Source organism: Cydia fagiglandana, chromosome 7 (assembly GCF_963556715.1).
Source record: "Cydia fagiglandana chromosome 7, ilCydFagi1.1, whole genome shotgun sequence".
NCBI classification, from domain to species: Eukaryota; Metazoa; Arthropoda; class Insecta; order Lepidoptera; family Tortricidae; genus Cydia; species Cydia fagiglandana.
In genome coordinates this window covers 18,516,240-18,531,875 of record NC_085938.1, presented here as the reverse complement: position 1 = coordinate 18,531,875, position 15,636 = coordinate 18,516,240, and the positions used below count along the sequence as shown (strand labels likewise).

The following is a 15,636-nucleotide window of genomic DNA, read 5'->3' as shown; positions in this document are numbered from 1 at the left end:
AAGGTCGTTGACTCGTAAGGGAGGGCGGTCTGACGTTGTGTTCACTAGGACCGCTAGTAAATTGCAAGCTTACCACAGCTGCTTTAAGACTCCTTATCACGCCGTCGCAGTACACAGACTAGGCTGGGAGGTGGAGACATCCATGCCAAGTCTCACAGGCAGCTGTCAAAGGTCGTGGTAGCAGTTCAATGAGTCTGATAAGAAATACCGTGGCACAGTGCTCTCGAAAGCGGAGGCCGGCCAACAAGGCGCCTGTCAGGTGAAGACAGTCTCGGCGGCTGCTGGGCGCAGCTGCCACTCGGGCGCGCAGTGACTTCTTGATAAACCGTCGCCCTCGGGGGTTGTACCGACCTGGCAAGTAGCAAGCAACCAGCGCGACCTGTAGACGATCTGCTGGCATCAGCAGTTTTTGCGACAGCCGTAGTAACGGAAGGGATGTAGTGTGGCCGTCGTTTTATGTATACTGTACCGGTGCGGTTGTATGTTTACACTTCTGTCGTCAGCGCTGCAGATGCGGCCCGTTAACGGTTACTCTTCGCTGAAAGGGCCTTACCTCGTACATTGTCTACCAATATTGGAGATTGTAACGGACTGCTTGCATAAGATGAGGAAGAAGGTGGTGCGAGGCTTTCGGCAGCTCCGTGTTGCTGGGGACTGCGAAGGCTTCACCTTCCTCCATGAACTAAAGTTTGCGAATTTGAGACTGAACAGAAGGCATTGAGTCTCATTTCTGCGAGAAACTCTGCAGCAAGGCAGGCCTGTATGTCGCGAAAAAGAAAACTTTCAATCGGTGTGTTGTGCCGCGTGTCCCACGTGATATCTAGGAGCGTGATGGTCTAATTCGCTTTATCCGAAGAGACACCCTATATCGAGTTAGTATAGGGCATCGAGTTAGTAGCATGCTTTTAAGGAAATCGAACTGATGAAATCAAGTCTAAAATCGATTTTGGCGCTTTGCGTAACAAAACTGTTTCGATAAAGTCGAATACAGACAGATGGAAACTGCTGGAGTCCTCCTGGCCCCTTTCTCTTAGCACCGGAAACTCAAGCTTGTTCAGGCGCAGCGGGTTTATTTGTCCCATTTTGTTTATTATGGCTTTTCGCACGAGTTCGTCTTTGTAAGACGGAACTTAAGCTGGAGAGCGCGAGCAAGCAGAGATAATTATGTGAAGTCTGCAGACCTTTTCGATGCCTTTCACCTCGGTTTCGAGCGGTCGCACAGGGCCTTGTCGCTAGCTGTTCTCCGGTTGGACCACTCCATGGCCTCGAGAAGTCGTAGGAGCTTCGAAGCGACACAGCGAAGTCGATCAGCACCTTTATGAAGCCCGGGAACACGACGTATTTTCCTCTGAGTATCGACATATCTTACCGCTTTCAACTCCGGGCAGTCGAGCCGCGCTAGGACGGGGCTCTTTACGACCTTGTCTGCCGTCGCCGGAGGATTCTTTAACCGAAACCAAGAGCTTAGCGGTCTGTTCGTGCTGTACCATACCATACCTATACCTGCACCATAGCTATAGGCGCCTGCGTACCTCAATGGAACCATGTGGACAGGACAAAACTGATACTGTGGCGCCCAGCGAGCAAGGGACGACATCGTCGTAGTTGCAGCATCGGTGGACAGCATCGGCGTGATTGTGGCAACCGCCGCCGCTCGGGAGGCGCCGGTGCGTGAAGCTAGGGGCGCCATCGTGGCGGCCGGCTCGGGGGGGGGGGGGGGGGGGGGGGGGGCACCGGTGCCTGAGGCCGGGCGGCTCATGGCGGCCGCCACTGGTTCGGGTAGCGCTGGTGCGTGAGGCGAGGACCCATAGTGGCGGCCCGCTCTAGAGGCGTTGTCGCGTGAGGCGGGCGGCTCCATCGTGGCGGCCACCGCCACCGGCTCGGGAGGCGCCGGTGCGTGCGGCGAGAGGCGCCATCGTGGCGGCCAGCTCGGGAGGCACCGGTGCATGAGGCGGTCGCCGTCTGGCTGGCTGGTCTGGGAAGCACTGCTGTGAGGCGAGAGGCGCCATCGTGGCGGCCAGCTCGAGAGGCGCCAGTGCGCAGGTGGTGGTGCCATCGTGGCGGGCGGCATCATCGTGGCGGGCAGCGCCATTGTGGCAGCCGCCGCCGCCGCGTCGATGCGTAATGCGAGAGGCGCCATCGTGGCGGCCAGCTCGGGGGGTAGGCGGCGTCATCGAGCGGGCGGCGCCATCATGGCGGCCACCGTCGCCAGGCTCAGGTGCGAGAGGCGCCGTCGTGGCGGCCAGCTCGACAGGCGCCGGTGCGCGTGACGGACGTTATGGGCACGGGAGGCGCCGATGGCTAGGCTCGTAGTTGCACGCATCATCACGGCGACGCTGTTGCCCTCGGCGGTGCCATCGTGGTGGCCACCACCGGCGCGTAGGTCACCAGCGACGTCATGACGGCCGGCAACCAACGCGGCGATCGTCGCTGTACTCGTAGCATTTCCACTGCTTACACGTAACTTACCTTCCTTCCGCTCGAGCAGTCGGGACGCAGAAGCGGTCCGCCTTCACCTTGGCGCGATCCACCCGCGATGCGCCCGCAGCTGCAGGAGCGGGCATGTGACGTCTCGCAGAGCCACGCGGATCTCTCAGAGTCCCGCTGGACTGGAAGCGTCCGCACCGCAACTGCAGCAATAGGAGCGGGCGTGTAACGTCTCGCGGAGTCCCGCGGACTGGAGGCGTCCGCACCGTGACTGCAGCAACAGAAGCGGCCGTGTGACGTCTCTCGGAGTCCCGCGGACTGGAGGCGTCCGCACCGCGACTGCAGCAACAGGAGCGGGCGTGTGACGCCTCTCGGAGTCCCGCGGACTGGAGGCGTCCGCACCGCGACTGCAGCAACAGGAGCGGGCGTGTGACGCCTCTCGGAGTCCCGCGGACTGGAGGCGTCCGCACCGCGACTGCAGCAACAGGAGCGGGCGTGTGACGCCTCTCGGAGTCCCGCGGACTGGAGGCGTCCGCACCGCGACTGCAGCAACGCACCGCGACTGCAGCAACAGGAGCGGGCGTGTGACGTCTCTCGGAGTCCCGCGGACTGGAGGCGTCCGCACCGCGACTGCAGCAACAGGAGCGGGCGTGTGACGCCTCTCGGAGTCCCGCGGACTGGAGGCGTCCGCACCGCGACTGCAGCAACAGGAGCGGGCGTGTGACGCCTCTCGGAGTCCCGCGGACTGGAGGCGTCCGCACCGCGACTGCAGCAACAGGAGCGGGCGTGTGACGTCTCTCGGAGTCCCGCGGACTGGAGGCGTCCGCACCGCGACTGCAGCAACAGGAGCGGGCGTGTGACGAGAGCGGTGTCCACCGTGGCCCGCAGCGTCGCGGTGTCTCGGAGTCACACCTTGGACGACAGCAGAAGACGCGGCGCCGGCGCGGCGCGCGCGGGCGGGGGCGGGCGCCGGGGGACGGGGCGCCCCGGTCGCGCCGCAACTAACAACACGAGGTACTCCCAGGCTACTGCCTGAGAACCCTCCTTTAGTGACGAAGTAACTTCTGAACGCCAATAAAATTAGAATATCTTAAACTGGCTCACCGGATGGTTCGAGACAATCCAAACCTCCTTATCAGCGAAGCGCGGCACCCGACAGCGGCGCGCGCAAGCTGTCCGCCCCCGCGCCGCCCGGGCGCCGCCGCCGCCGCCGCAGGCACGATGACCGCGCGTTCCCTCTCCGATGCGGAGCGACTTGTTACCACTTGTTAACAAAAAACCACTGACGCACTTCCTACTTCGATCTCGAAAATGCGAGTTAACGGTAACGATTTTAGCAGCATGGAATGTGAAAAATAATTTAGCAAGAAAAAAGTGGGTAGAATCGAAAAGCACCGTTCGATGACTTCGATCGCGAGACCGCCAAAAGACTAATAGTGGCGATCTCTGCCATATCTCACTATTTAATCGACCGAGCTTTGGATCGGAAATGTTAAAGCACCATGCTGCAAAAATATACGCAAAAAATATTTGCGGACCATCGGTCAAGACGGTCGACGAAACAATGACATGGCGGTGGCGAGTAGCGGGAAGCGAGCAACGGTTCGCAGGAAGTGGAAGCGGAACTACGTCACGGCGTGGGGCGGAGCGACTACATAGACGCTAGCGGCATCATTGGTCAACGATCGCGTTACTCTCTCAATGAAGATATCCGATGTGGAGTACGGAACACATAATATATTATATATATCTTTGTCTGAGAACCCACAACACAAGCCTTCTTGAGCTTACCGTGGGGCTTAGTCAATTTGTCTAAATATGTCCTATAATATTTCCTATATGGTATGGCAGGGTGTTCATCCTCACACCCTAGAACCTAAATGGTCGCGTACTGTGTGATTTCAGAGGAATTTCCTCCCGTGGACGCTCAGGCTGTGGAACGAGTTCTCTGTCAAGGTTTTCCTGACGGTCTTCAGAATGGAGATCTTTAAAAAAAGAGTGTACAGGCTTTTAAAGGTCGGCAACGCGCATGGAACAACTCTGAAGTTGAAGGCGTCCATAGGCTACGGTGACTGCCTACCATCAGTCGGCACGTATGCTTGTTTGCCACCGACTTGGTATTATTATAAAATGACACGTTTGTGTCAAAATGTACTGAAATAAGAACACTAAATTAACTACCTACTCGTACTAAGCGGTTTATTACGAGCGGGGACTGTCCCGGTAACATTGTTATACAAACGTAGGTATATTAATACATATGTCTTTATCGCATGCTTGTATTGTAACGCGGCTACCTACGGTAACACTTATCGGAAATTTATATGACCAATAAATAAGATAAAGCAGCCATATTACGAGTACAAGGGCAGCGCAAACAATGGAAATACGTTATACAATCCTACACTTTCTACTGAGTCCGTAAACTTTATTGCAAAGAAATAAGGTCAATATTGTTGCTACCTCCAATGCGACTGTAGCAACCTGTACTAGCTTCCATTATATTAATCATAGAAATAGGGAAATACCCCCAGTACAAGCTACAATTAACTCAAAATTATTCTGTTTCAAATGTCCATACCCGGATCAGGGATCGAAAAACGGTGACCACATATCTGAGGACCATCGTCTTCAAATTCTTTATATACAATCACTACACCTTATAAAACAAAGTCCTCGCTGCGTCTGTCTGTTTGTATGTTTGTTCGCGATAAACTCAAAAACTACTGAACGGATTTTCATACGGTTTTCACGTATCAATAGAGTGATTCTTGAGGAAGGTTTAGGTATATAATTTGTTAACCCGTGCGAAGCCGGGGCGGGTCGCTAGTTACCTCTCTACATCTAACCCTATAACTCTTACCTCTGTGCGGCATGCCCATGATGATGGATTCCACGCCAAGCTTCGTGGACACGTCGATGACCTGCTTCATAGCGGGAATGAGGATCTCGCAGCCCTCGAGACCGAAGCGCTTCTCTGAAGACCACTTCTTCGCGAGGAAGTTCTCGAATCTGTAAACAGATTTTGCATTGACCTTTCGTATGCCTTGTCCCGTTTGCACAATTGTGCAAGTTTTCCGGCAGTAACATTTTTTTTTACAATGGCATACGTTTTTCCATTGAAAACTGGCTGATTATTGAGCTAAGCAAGTACGGCTTTTGCCTACCGTTTCGGTGGATATTCTGTAACACTGGGAGGGTAAGCTGTGCAAATATCGACCGCTTCCCCAATACGTCACTTCAATCTTATTGTATGACAGTAATGCAAATTTCCTACACAAAACGTATGTTGTTTTATGTTTGGGTTGGGTGCAGATGGTACTGTATAAGATTGTTCCCAAATATTTATTTTAATTGATATACATAGTTATAGTTACCCGGCAGTAGGCCTAAGAAGCGCCGGCTGTCGTGACAGCGGACATGGAAGAGAACAATCTCACACCTGAGGATGCCGAATACCGGGCAAAGTGGAGAAGACTGAGTAGGAAAGCAGACCCTGGCGCTAGGCCGGGAAAACGCTAGGTTGAAGAAAAAAACACCCTGTAGCCCGGGCGTAAGAATACGGCTACGGTATCCCCTGCTTGTCGTAAAAGGCGACTAAAAGGGATTCTCGGGGTCGGAGACGGTCGCAGCTAGGGACTGCGACTGAAAAAAGAGGGGACCCACAAAGGGGCATAGCGCTAGGACGGCACTGGCGCGTTCATTGGAGATCCCAGAGCCGTCCGAAATGAGCCGAGGAGGACAACTGGGAGGTTTTTAGTCCGTGAAAGTCCGACATAACCTCCGCGCTGTCCCTGCGGTGCGGAGGTATCCATAACGGATTTTCATCCCAATAAAAAAAATTGAAGAAGAAGATATAGTTACCCGGCGGATCGAGTGAGACGCGCGAGGATGAGTCTCTTCTGGTCGTTGCTCATTTTGGTGACATCCGGGGGTTCCATGCGTGAAGAAGAAAAAGACATAGTTACCCGGCGGATCGAGTGAGACGCGCGAGGATGAGTCTCTTCTGGTCGTTGCTCATTTTGGTGACATCCGGGGGTTCCATGCGTTGCCGGATCCAGTTGCATTGCTCCAGGGAGTTGATGAACATGAACTCGATTCCGATGTTGTTGCAGTACGCTTGCTCGAGGCGGTACAGGATTTCCCTAAGACACAAAAAGTAATTTTACGCGTGGATATTTACGTAACTATTTTCTATGGTCAATTGGGCACTTAGGGGAATGAAGGAACGTTTTTTTGGTATCTAAGATTACTTGTAACCATAAAAGGTTGAGTAGATCATTGAAGTTGAGATGGCAAAACAAAGATTGTATTTTCACTTAAAGATTATTTCAAAGAGAGATAATTCCAATGTCAAACTGAATACAGTTTATTCAGAAAATAGTTATTAATTTATATTTAAGAAGTATTGAGAGCGGAGAAGATTCCACATATTTGACTGTACATTTACAGTTAACAATTTGAACAACAGCAGTAATCTGCATTGAATCAGTTGTACAGCCAGTTAGATTGCTGAATGGAGCTGTTGGAACCACAATACGCCTACATTGACAAATGCAAATTACATACTAAGAGCAACACTCACTGACCATTGGTAGATCGTATGTCTTTGCAATAAGGTTGATTTGGACGATGGTATATATGTCGGCGGCCGATCGTAAGATAAGGCATATCGTGAAATTCCTAGGCATATCGTGAAACTTGAAAATCTTTGACTTGTCCCCTGAGTCTACGGAGCCCCGCTAAGCAGGGCTCCTATTTCTGGGCAGTTTGCCCTTCGGGCATCTGAAGCAACCTAACGGACCTATCCTGCCTATATATTGGTTTAATGTGACTATCGTCAAAACATTACACAGGAACATAACGATCTGCCTGATCTTACGATCGGCCGCCGACATATATACAACATACGATGCATATGACCTTACTCGGCGGTCAAGCAAATTGGAAGTTATTCTTCATAATCCGTCGTCAACATAAGTATTCTTGGAAGCGTGACGTTTCTCGTAATTTGCTTCAATCGGAATGCCAAAGACATAAATCAACACGGCGATGGTTTTTAATAATACTATGCAATGTTTTAATGTTTTTGCCAGTAAATAACTTTAAGTATTGCGTACCACTACATACATATATACACATAAACAAGCATGTTTTTCGCAGAAGCACGCAGAGAGCTCGGATTTCCATTTGTTACGATACTAACATATATTTTTCTTCTCTTACTGACATTTACTGACCGCCTGATATAAAAACTATAGTACTGTATAATTTAAAAAAATATTACAGTTTAAAAATAAGACACACAGTATTTGACAAAGATGATGAGATACTTGGAAGAATAAGTTTTTGGCAAAAATTTCATTTTTGGTACAAGCTTTTATCGCTGACTGTACTTTTCTTTCCACAGGCAACGAATGCTCATTGTAATAAAAAGAGGGGGAGACACTATGAGGTCGTTAATAATATGTAATACATAATTTCACAATACCTGAGGGGAAGTGCCTTCTCCTTTTCTCCGATAAAAGTGGTAGAGGGCAGTTTGAACACCCTGTCCATGTCAGCTTCATCTAAAAAACATGTGCTAATAAGAGAAGGAACATCTGTTTCGCTGCCAGACACTCATAAACATGAACACACGGTGTTTACTTTGCCCCAGTTTATAAGGCGTAAATGCTAAGTCTGACAGAAGTGAGCGAAGTAGCGGTAAGACATTGCGTTTCCTAAAGTAAGGACACAAAGAATTTCTTACATTGTCCCGCCTGTTCCTATCTCTATCGCACGCGCATAGTTATATTGCTGTCCCACCGATGATTCCGGCGGTCAATGCCATTGTGCGAGCGGAGCAATATAATTATGCTCGTGCGATAGAGATAGGATATCTATAGCGGGTTAATGAACGAAATTCTTCGTGTTAAGCGTCCTTACTTTATTAACGACTTTTTTCTTGCTTCGCTGCCTCGTCGATTTCTAATGGATCGGTTTAAAGTGTATTCATGTTTATGACAATTATGACTGTGTCTGAAGGCCAAAGTACATAACCCCAGGGGTTGTCTCTATGAGTCATGTTATACATAAGGATCAGATAGGGTGAAAAAACCACTAGGTACGTTAACATTCAACTTGAAGTAAAAACACACAATCATTTAAGTTATTATGCTCTTTTAACCCCATCTGATTTTACAATTTTAAGTACTTTCTATCAAGAATTAATGCATGACATACACCAGAGTCTAGAGATTCTAAAGCAATCGAAGTTAAAAGTAGTCTCACACTCTCACAAATCTCTAATTTTCGATTAATTGGGATTATCAAGTAGGTGCCCACCTAGTGTAGTAAACTTACTTCTCGTCTAACTGTCCATCGGTGGACCTTATGCCTCTTGTAATAAGGACCACCGATGTAAAGTTGTGTGGAAACAGTGTGGACGATGGTACAAAGGTATTAAAACTACTTTTAACATCGAATATACAACACATACAAAAGAAAGCATAGCAAGACAAGCAAAAAGTGAAGTCTCATATCCCTTTACTAGCGTGCCCTAATGGTATAACATCACGATATGGTATATGGTATAACATCCCGTATGGGTCGTCACGAACCTCGGCATTTCGTGCATGGATGAGAGGTACAAATATGTATACAGGATGACTTTTGATAATGTTATCAAATAAGAATTCGTATTAAAGACCAACTTCAAAATTTCCAAAACGCATACATATGGAAAAACCCATTTCAGTTTGGAATCGTGAAAATTCAGAACAAGGGAACCACAACGATGAATTGACATGCAGTTTACAGTACGGTTAATGTAAGTATGTAGGTACAGTCGACGTCAAAGATGTGTTTACGTTTTTCGACTTATTACAAAGAAGTAAGGTGCAAGATGTAAACATATCTTTGACGTCAACTGTACATAAGAAATAAATAAACAATTGTTTGCAATATAAAATAAATAAATCATAATTTACATTTAATGACAACATTTATTTTTATAATGTGTATTCGCAATAAAAAAATTCTATCACATACAAGGTAATTTTAACTTTAGCCAATTCTACGACGTGAAAACGTAGGTCATAAGTATTTCCACTATGGTCCTATATAACGAAAACATTGTTGTCAAATTAGCTCCCTTTAGTAAAAGGTGTTTATGACCTACATAATCAGCCAGCGCAATATGGCTAACGGTAACGGTTGAAAAACCACCCAGTATGGTGCTTAAAAAGTTAAAAACATCAGGAGAAGCTAGACCACTCATATTATAGATATTTCTGAGCATCTTGCTCGCTTCGATCTCCGTACTATTGACAGTGAATGGAGTGATAAATATAGCCCGAGTAATAGTTGAGTCGGGGCCAATTTTCACAGGTCTTATATAATGAGTACCGAATAGTAGTGAAACATTACGCCTTGTTTATTTGATCTGAGTCCAAAACGAGCCCACGTGACCTTTATACGCAGTACTTTCTTATCTGTAATGGACTGAAGAATTTTTGAAGTTTACCTGGAGACCAATTCAAACTTAGGTACATTTTGACATCACATTGATATATCTAAATGATGTCATTTTGTTATCATTCGCAAACTAGTGCGTCTCACTCCCGATAATACATGTTTTATCGTATAAAATTGTATGTATGTATGTATGTATAAACTCTTTATTGTACAAAACACAAATTTATGGCACAGGATAGGCAGTACAAAGGCGAACTTATCCCTTTAAGGGATTTCTTCCAGTTGACCTTTGAGTAGATGAGAATTTATGAAGAACGGAATTGATGAAATTATAGTGAAATGATAACAAAGTATTTTTCTTGGAAACATAATTATAAAAAAATAATCTTTTCGGTTTATACTGAAACCAAATTGAAGTAGAAACTGTTTTAGTTTCCTTTTTATGAAAATTATTATTGGTCTTACTGTTTGTTATTTTTGTGTAGGACAATATGAAAAAAACATGGTAGTTTAGCAACTTGTGCTTTAATAATGAAAATGGTGAAGATTTTTAAAAGGAACGATTTTGTTACCAACATGCGTATCATCATATTGAATGTTGATATTAATATTTGTCATCCATCTTTCAAGACAGAGGTACAGGTGTAGAGCATAACTATTTTCCATCGTATTTTCTCGGAAACGTTCGTATTTGTCATGCTACTTCAGTCAACTTCAATACTGTTTGTACCGAGACTGACCGTAATAGCAAGATAAATTCAAATTCGTACGTTTCCGTGAAAAAATTACAGAAAATAATTACGTACTACATCTGTAAATGCAACACCAATGTTGTGAAATAACCTTATATTCATCATGCACCAAAATATACGTATTAAAATATATATGTGGAGATACAATAGAAGCATACGCACTATATGTATACGTGCGTGACATGACACAGCAAAGATTTATTGATTGTAAACTCTAATGGCGTTATTCATAACAATGTTCAAGTCTAACAAGCCCTTGATAATCGTTTGTTCTTATCTGCCATTTTGACATTTGTGTTTGCTAGAAAAGAACAAAATTTAACAAGGTTTGGTATACTTTTATGTATAAGGGGGTAACAATTTCGCGCTTCGAATGTTTAGACCAGTATGTTTTGGTATCGAGCGATAGTAGTTTAATCAGGTTTCAAATCGATTATAGTCTGTACGGAAAGAGAAGAGTTGTGAAATGTATGAGATCCTATACATTCTACGACTATTCTCTTTCCGCACATACTATGAGTTACTTGAGGAAGGCCTCAAGATTGCTGGCCATATTTTTTGGCCACCGTATTATGATATAAAAAAGCGCTACGATTTTTCAAAGACTATTGGCTGAACGCACTGCACCTTAAACTATAGTTTAGGTATACCTCTGTACAATCAATAATTCTTTGCGCATAGCGTGCGAGCCGAGGACCGGTGCTGCTACAGTTATGGCGCCCAAAATAAATTACGAACAGAAATAAAATCATAACAAAAAGCTAATGCAATTAAATTGAACTGTTGCACCGCAGTTGATTCGCTTCTGTTCATAAGTTATTACTGGGGATCGGGCAAAGAATGGAGACGTCAAATTTGGTTAAAAGTTGACACGACCAATTACTTTTCATTGGAGTTATTTTAATTGTATTTACTTTATTTCTAGACAATAGGCAAGAATGAAAAATAAAATAATAATTATAACCAGTTTCATTCAGTGAAAAATGAAGTTCAGGACTGCTTTGCAGAAACGTGGCATGAATAAGCAAAGAGAAATAAACAAACAATTCTTGTGCATGGTAACAATAAGATTCAATTTCGTCTACGTATAGTATTAGAAAAAGTAGATAAAGAAATAACAGCTTTCAAAAAATATTCTGTGACTGAAAATAAAAACAACTTCAAGTAGGAAGTGAACACATTTAAAGAATTCTATTATTACTTTAGGAATGTTAGTGTTATGACGTATAAACATATTGTGACATTAGCAATATTTTTAGGGTGAATGCACCTGACCAAATCTGACATAAGTAATCTCCGTCCGACCCCCGTCTAGCCATAACACCATGCTACCACAATCAGGGTCCTTACCGAACCGATAACTGTTGTGTATGACCTCCCTCGGATTTTTACCGGCCAGGTCGGCGTTAGATATTTCCAACGGGTCGAGATTCGCTATATGATGTCCTCGGATCTGTTGTTTAGTTCTGCTTTTAGTATGCGAAAAACAACTGCATGTGCGGTAAATAAGAAGAAAAAGCTTAAAGAAAGGTAACATATATAGATGACTTTACGGCTGAAAATAGTCAGTTTAACATCGTGGGTAAATAAAATATAGTCGATTACGAGATCAGTAATCACTTATTTTAGTTCAGCAACTGAGATTTCGGCAATAATCGAACACATTCTGAATAGTAATTGCTCGTATAAAGTAAAATACGCATAAATTCCGAGCAAATCAGTTGCTTTTAGTTTAGAAATGAATTATAATAAAATATTGATAACACAACAAGTTTATTCTGACGTCTGCTATCAATATATGAATTATAATCTTTTTAAACGATGAATAAACAATTCTGACCACAACAACAATATCAAAATGAATAGTAAACTTGTTAAGGCAATGCAAAACTGACTCACGGTTAACATACTAGTAATACAAATAAACAATGTTGTTATATAATCAAACGGTAATCAACGACTGTTAATTAAGTAAGCGTATGTCATAAAATTAGTTGACACTAACGATAACGTGCACGTAAACACTGGGTTTTATCACTTTTTAATGGGGACTTTACCATTCGCACGTACAGGAAATATACTTAATAAGTAATTGAACACACTCATATGTTAAAAGGTTAGTTACATAATAGACAGTGAATTATGTATATCATGTTTTTATTTACTGTTTCCTAACGAATAAAAGACATGTATACGTATACGAAATACGCACAACCTATCCTAAAAGATGTATTCGAGTAATTCAGAATCACATCCGAAAATGGTAATACCAAAAATGTAGTCTGATTTTATGGCTTAAGGGCGTCCGCTAGTTGACGCGGATTGGACGGAGCGGGAGAGCGGGTTTACTAAAAATTGTATGAGCAACGCTGTTAGGCGCGGATGCGAGCGACGGATTTTAGCTACAGCCTGGCAAATCAGAGTAGAAACTAAAAAGTGGTCCCTTTCCGCATATATATACATTGATTTGAAAGGGATGACACGACAGTGTTGCTACTTTTTAATTTCTACTCTTTTTCTCAGGCTGTACAATGGCACCCGCGTGCGTGCGCCCACTCCGTGCACCCGCGCTAGCTAGCGGACGCCCTAATGGGTGATATTCATAATTACTCGACCATCGGCTGTGATTCCTTATACACCTTAACTTTAAAACTTTCTTATCGGTACCTATATATATTATTAAGCAATAACGCTCTAAAATATATTTTGCTTAATCATATATGTCTATTTCCAGTTTTATTTCTAGTAAAGGAATATGACTGCGTGCGGGTGAAGTTAGTAGCGAAAAGACGCGAAAACCTAATATTAAATTTTTAGTTAAAGCCTCAGCCGTGGATTAATAATAGATTGACCGAATATTTCAATAAGCTAGTCTCATACGTGTAAAAACTACATTTCAAAATAACTCATATTCCCCATTTCGTCAATATAAACATTAAATTGTTAAAGCTAGTAAAATGACGTACAGATGTAGTGCATAATTGTTTTCCATCGTATTTTCTCGGAAACGTTCGTATTTGTCATGCTACTTCAGTCAACCTCAGTACTTTTTGTACCGAGAATGACTAAAATACCAAGACACGTTTGTACGTTTCCGAGAAAATACTATGAAAAACAATTATGCACTTTATCTGTAATAAGTAATAACCAAGCACCGTATATAAAAAAATGTAGGTAATAAAATTAAATAATTATAATAGTTGACGATACGTAGATAAAGATTTGCATAAAAAGCGTATAAAAAGAAAGCAATTTTTATAAAACTACCGCTACTTATAGAATGCCCTTCAAATAAATGAACTCTTTACATTTCCTATTAACATAATTAACTATAATTTTCGTGTTTTACGTAACACTCAATAGCCTAAAAGCACAGATACAGTGCAAAATTATTTTCCGTCGTATTTTCACGAACGAACGTGTATTGCTATTTCAGTCAGTCTCGGTACAAAAAGTACTGAGGTTGACTGAAGTAGCATGACAAATACGAACGTTAACCAGAAAATACGATGGAAAACAATTATGCACTTCATTTGTATTAGGCCGATAAATTTTTAAATGGTCCCAAAATGTAATGAAATGAATTAATCTTTCTCTAAAAATGTTAATTAAAATGATAATTAATGTGAATTAAAACCAAATCATTATTTAATTTAGTATGTAAGATAGAATGCAATGTAAATCGGAGTATAACAGACTTCCTAGCGAAGTATTTATAACCAGATCGGCAGTGATAATCCCAAATTTTTAAATTCACTTGCTTAAATTTTATTGCAAAATAACGTGTATTAACCGTGATGATATATAAAATTCACAAAATAAATGAAACCAACAAAGCGATAAAACACGGAAAAATATAGTTAACAATGTATTAGAACCGCAAAAACCCTCACTACGCTTTGTGTTCAGAAATGCAAGTGCCGAAGCGAGACCCTACACCATGTTACGAATCGCCTACTGAAAGTTAGAGGGATGTATCGACCGAAACTGTTTGCAATGGTTTTTAAAACTAAAATAAGTATATACCTAATATAATATATGTACTTAACTCAAAAATATTATTTAATAAATACGCCGATAAGGTATACATATACTCATTGTTAATCTATGGGCCAACTCTCCCGCGAAAAAAAAACTGCCGTCTCATACATTTCAGTGAATGTTTTCGCTGTTGTCAATGTTTTCTATAGGACAAGTGGCCTTTTTGCGCGATTTCGGGGTTGGCTCCATAGTATGACCTACATATATCACCTATATGAGTTTGGTCAGTGATTACAAAAGAACCCTGTAGGTATACGATTTATATGCATGAGTGTTCCGTCACCGATAGAATAGAACCCACAACCAGCAAAGGTGTTAAGGTATTCTGAGTTCGACTGCAGACCGCAGTTGATTTGATACAGTATAAATATACTGTATACAGGGCGTTTGGTACATCGTTTTCCAAATTAAAGCGGCAGATAGGTTGAGTCATTTGCTATCTACTCATGCCTAGAAAAACAAAATTGGCCATGTTTTTTTTTACTACTATGCAAGTAAAAATTTGAAATTTACGAAAAACTGGCATAGAAGTGAAAAAATCTTTTACGCGAAATTAAAAATTTCTAGGCCTGAGAACATAGCAAATGACTCAACCTATCTGCCGTTTTAATTTGGCAAACGATGTACCAAACACCCTGTATATAGTAAAACGATACGACTACTGATTTTCTTTACTCTTTTCTCTGACACTTGACAATAACTGCAGTCGAGCGCGGAACACCATCTTAAGGTTTAATTCCAATTCCAACCACAAGCGGCAGCTATACGCTACACCGTAACTTAAAGGTGAAATATTAAATTCGAAGTGACTGGTCACTAAAAATTAAGCGTTTTACCTATATATACAGTTCAATTTAGATTGCGGTGTAGCGTACCGCTACAGTCGACATCAGAGCGACCAAGGTGTTACAAATATCTGAACAAAGCCTCTTTTAACATGAGATTAAAGCGCATGTTC

At 43.3% G+C, this 15,636-nt stretch overlaps 1 protein-coding gene and 1 long non-coding RNA gene across 6 annotated transcripts in view; one reads left to right on the top strand and one right to left on the bottom strand.

The window, feature by feature from the left end:
- LOC134666091 (2-oxoglutarate dehydrogenase complex component E1) overlaps positions 1 to 15,636 on the bottom strand; it is a 61,442-nt gene that overhangs the window by 21,113 nt on the left and 24,693 nt on the right. For 4 of the 5 annotated variants that reach the window (XM_063523236.1, XM_063523233.1, XM_063523235.1 and 1 more), the window contains exons 7-9: positions 7,919 to 7,997; positions 6,396 to 6,572; positions 5,291 to 5,439 (exon numbers count right to left, since the gene is read on the bottom strand). In XM_063523236.1, the coding sequence (XP_063379306.1) occupies positions 5,291 to 5,439; positions 6,396 to 6,572; positions 7,919 to 7,997 (405 nt within the window). Of the gene's footprint in view, positions 1 to 5,290; positions 5,440 to 6,395; positions 6,573 to 7,918; positions 7,998 to 11,987; positions 12,091 to 15,636 lie in introns of all 5 variants that reach the window. The other variant, XM_063523237.1, reaches the window with a different exon arrangement.
- LOC134666100 (uncharacterized) lies at positions 8,006 to 9,951 on the top strand. The gene is made up of 2 exons (XR_010098455.1): positions 8,006 to 8,785; positions 8,869 to 9,951. It is a non-coding gene; the product is annotated as an uncharacterized LOC134666100 (long non-coding RNA).